At 52.5% G+C, this 3,950-nt stretch overlaps 1 protein-coding gene across 1 annotated transcript; it reads right to left on the bottom strand.

Moving 5' to 3' along the window:
- Positions 1-1,019: 1,019 nt before the first annotated feature.
- On the bottom strand, positions 1,020-2,890 carry CCL24 (C-C motif chemokine ligand 24). Its single transcript, XM_061209592.1, has 3 exons — positions 2,770-2,890; positions 2,412-2,529; positions 1,020-1,334 (listed from the first exon to the last, which is right to left on the bottom strand). The coding sequence occupies exons 1-3, from the start codon at positions 2,840-2,842 to the stop codon at positions 1,166-1,168; spliced, it is 360 nt and encodes a 119-aa protein (XP_061065575.1). The 5' UTR covers positions 2,843-2,890; the 3' UTR covers positions 1,020-1,165.
- Between the last annotated feature and the right edge of the window lie 1,060 nt (positions 2,891-3,950).

Genomic DNA, 3,950 nt, shown 5'->3' on the forward strand with positions numbered 1-3,950 from the left:
CTATGCATGTATGTTTTTCAGGGTTCATAACAGGACTCCCAAGGGCAGGCCAAGACCACTCCTGGGATACCCTGTGCTCAGGCTGTCTTCATTCCCTCCCAGCCTCGGATGGGCAACTCAGGGTGATTTCTGGGGCACGCACTCCACTGTTGACACCCCAACCCTGCCACCCAAGGGAGATGAGAACAGGCAAGTCACGACCACCTTCGAAGGAGAAATCACATTTTACTTAGATTGTTATTTGAGAACAGCAAGTGTGTCCATCTACACTAGACATACACATCACATAGTATAGAAAAAAAAAAAAGCTGGGATCCTCTCCCCCCTCAGCTCCCACCCCATCTTCCCCTCACCAAAATGTGGGGAAAGACCAGTCTTAAAGGCAGAGAGGGTCTTTGTCCCCAAAGTAGCATGGAACATGCTGTGCCATGAAGCAAAACATCTCCTTAAACCCATATCTTCACAAAGGAATTCAACTCCCCAGGCTGGCCCCTCATCCAGGTCCTCCAGGTCCATTTCATTACAAAAACTAATGAGTTCCTGAAAAACTTTATTAGTCGTATCCCACGAGAGGTGTGCAAGGAGGGCCAGGATCTGGCAGTGAACGCAGCAAAGAGCCCTATGCTTTTGTTGGGTTTTTATTCACCTGGGAGGCTGCAAGTGGGACAGGCCAGGAGCATCCCCACTGTAACGGAGAGCTATGGGTGTTGAGAGGTCACCCATCCCCAGACAGATAGACAGACAGCCCGTAGGCCCCACCGCAAGACCAGAGGGCCCATAGAAGATGGCTGCAGGCTAAGGTACAAGCAGAGTCTGTCTGCAGGATAGGACTCATGCACTTGGGCTCTGATGAAACCTGGAAGTCAGAGAAGTGCCAGCTTCAGCTCAGGGTGAGGACAAAGGGCCGCCATGGCCCTCCTTCTGGGACCTTCTCCCCCAGCTCAGAAAGGCAAGAGGCCCGGGATGCTTGGAGGCCTCATTCAGCCCCCAGGAGCAGGCCTCCCCTGCCTTGGGTTTTTTAATAGACTAGACACATCCCCTGAGAATGATGCTAAGAAACAGGACCATTAGCCCTTTGCCTACCACCGCTGGCTCACCAGGCCCCAAGCAGCCTGTTAGGAGGCGAGAGCCAGGCCCAAGCTCAGGGCTGAGGGCCGGGCCGGGGTTAGATGAAGGTGCTGTTGGCAGGGTGCCTCTGGACAGTGACGTTGGCACCCATCACTCTGGTCCTAGTGGAGGCTTTCATCTGCTTGGCATCCAAGTTCTTCATGTACCTCTGGACCCACAGCAGCTTGGGGTTGCCACAGAACCGCTGGCCCTTCCTGGTGGTGAAGCTGTGGGAAGAGTGACAGGGCACACGTGAGGTCTGGCAGGGGGTTTGGATCCCTTCACTTTCTGAGGAGGTCGTGTGGAAGCCCAGAGAACACGCTGCTGTCCCAGCCTCCTGGCAGGTTCCTGACACGATGTCTCCTCTCTGTGCGTCTGCATCCCTTTGTTTCAATAACCTCATGTTCATGTTCAGTCACCTCCTTGTCATATGGGGGAGGCCCAGCCCTGCCTTTAGATAACACTGGGTCTGAAGAGAGAGACACAATGTCCACCCATGGGGACGAGAGAAGATGCATTGGAAACCCCGAAGAAAAAAGGCCTCCAGTTCACACAGTGTGCAAGGAAGCATGGCCGATAAGGATGCCAGAGCTGGGAGGGGGCAGTGGGATGCCCTTTCCCAGGCCAGCTCTGAGCGGTGGATGCCAGGCTGTGGAGCTGGGTCTGGAGCCAGTGGGGAAAATTACGGTTAATAATTAATTTTTTTTCTCAAAGATGCAGACAAAATTAAGATTCAAAGTTTTAATTAATTTCCATACTGATAAAAGTAATTTCATGAATTCTGTAAACCATGGCATAAATGCTATAGTGTAAAAAAATTTAAACAAGTGTTAACAACTTTAAACAATTCACTACAAGTAAATGATTATGCATTATAAATACTACCTTCTGGGTTAAGAAAAGATCACATTTCTACGGCATGCCACTATTTACACAGTGAGCTCACATTTGCTGTCTTGTAACTCTGAAGTTATTTGGAGTCCTAAGTGACCTTGAATAGGTCACCTTTCTGAGCCTTAATTGCCTCCTGTAAAATGAGGATAATCAATCCTAGCTCATAGAAGGGCTGAGAGGGTTGGATAAGGGAATGTTATATGCCCCGAACGGTGCCTCATATATATTTGGTGCTCAATACATGATTATTGACTCTGAATCCTCTTCCTAATCTTATGGATGAGGAAGCTGAGGCTCAGAGAGGTGAGGTGACCTCCCCAGGATCACAGAGCAGGGCCCTCAGTGATCCTGAAGGCTCATGTCTCCCTGCCCCACTCCTGCCAGGTGGCCGAGGAGTAGTAGTTACTTACATCACTCCTGCCTTGGGGCAGACACTACTGTTGGACAGCTGGTAGTTTACCACTCGTCTCTCAGGAATTTTCTTGGAAACGAAGGATATGCAGCAGGAAGAGGGGATGATCATGGAGCCTAAAAGACAGGAGAGAGAAGAGCCAAGTTCTTTGCCAGCCTGCTCTAGACTCTGGGCTTCAACATGGAGCCCGTCCCCTGCACTAAACACCTCCCGTCCAGCCACTGGGCTGCCCCCTTCTCAGCAGTCCCCTCCAGACCCAGGCTGCTCGGGCCTCCATCCTCTGCTGTGCCATTCCAGCCGTGCCCTTGGGACGGCTGTCCTGGGTGAGAGACCCAGGGTGGGGTCAGAGATCTTACCTGCAGGGACAATGCAGTAGGTGCACAGGGCCATGAGCAGGAGGCTGGTTGCCATGGTCATGGGGCCTGCCATGTCCTGGAGAGCAGAAGAGGCAGCTCAGAGCTCACAGCTGGGGGCAGGAGGAGCAGGGCTGGGACAAGGGGCGTGGCTCCCTGTGGAGCACTCAGACTCAGCACTCCAGCTACCCTCTGGCCTTTACCTGGGCAGCTAGGAGGAAACGTGTGCTCATATAGCCTCCCGGGGGAGCCTTCCCCTCCCCTCCTTCAAAGTCCTACAAGCCTCTGAGATCTGCGAAAAGGAAGTTGCTGCTAGCTGAGTCAGGGGTTATCTTTTACTCTAAGAAAGGGCTGGGGGAGGAGGGCATTGCCCTGCCAGGGCAAAGTGCAAACGCATTGGATGCATGGTCAGGAGGCTGATGGAGAGCCTGGCTCTGCTGCTTATTTCCTGTGGGACCCTGGGTAAGTCATTCACTCCGCTGAGCCTCAGTTTCTTCATCTGAAAATGAGTAAAGTTATCCCCTCTCCTTCCATTCATTCATTCATTCATTCACCAACTCTTATAAGGCGTGTGCCACGTGCCAGGCTTCTAGTGCGGAGGCAGATGTGAGATCAAGTGTGCAGAATCAATAAGCCATAATACTCGGCTCAGTTGTCAGACAGAGTGGGACATGACACCCACCCCACCTCACCCCCATTCCAGGCTCCCAGCCTGGGACCCCATGTTTAGAGACTCTTGTCACTGCTGCTTCCATTCCCAAACCCTTCACGTCCTGTCCATTTCACCTCTCATGGAAATACTTGGTTTTCTCCAGCCTCCCCGCTGTGGCCTCCCAGGAGCACACCTGTGTGGCAGCACAGTGGCCCACATCACCTGGCTGATGATGACCAGCTGTGTGTCTACATCTCCCACTTGACCATGAACACCTTGAGATCAGTGTCTCATTTCCACACCCACCAAGTCCCATGCAGATCACTTGTCCCATGGCCAGTGTTTGTAGAATGAATATATAACGGACCGACTCCGAGTCACTCTCCTCTGGATCAGGGACTCCCATGTGGTCTCTGCCCAGCATGACTGGGGTCAGTGTGTACACAGGGGAGCCATGCAGCAGGTCCTCTGATGGGGACAAGACTGAAGCTGGGGAGGCCAGCAGTGCCTGATCTCACAGTCCTTACTTATG

Source organism: Eubalaena glacialis, chromosome 13, assembly GCF_028564815.1.
Source record: "Eubalaena glacialis isolate mEubGla1 chromosome 13, mEubGla1.1.hap2.+ XY, whole genome shotgun sequence".
NCBI lineage: Eukaryota > Metazoa > Chordata > Mammalia > Artiodactyla > Balaenidae > Eubalaena > Eubalaena glacialis.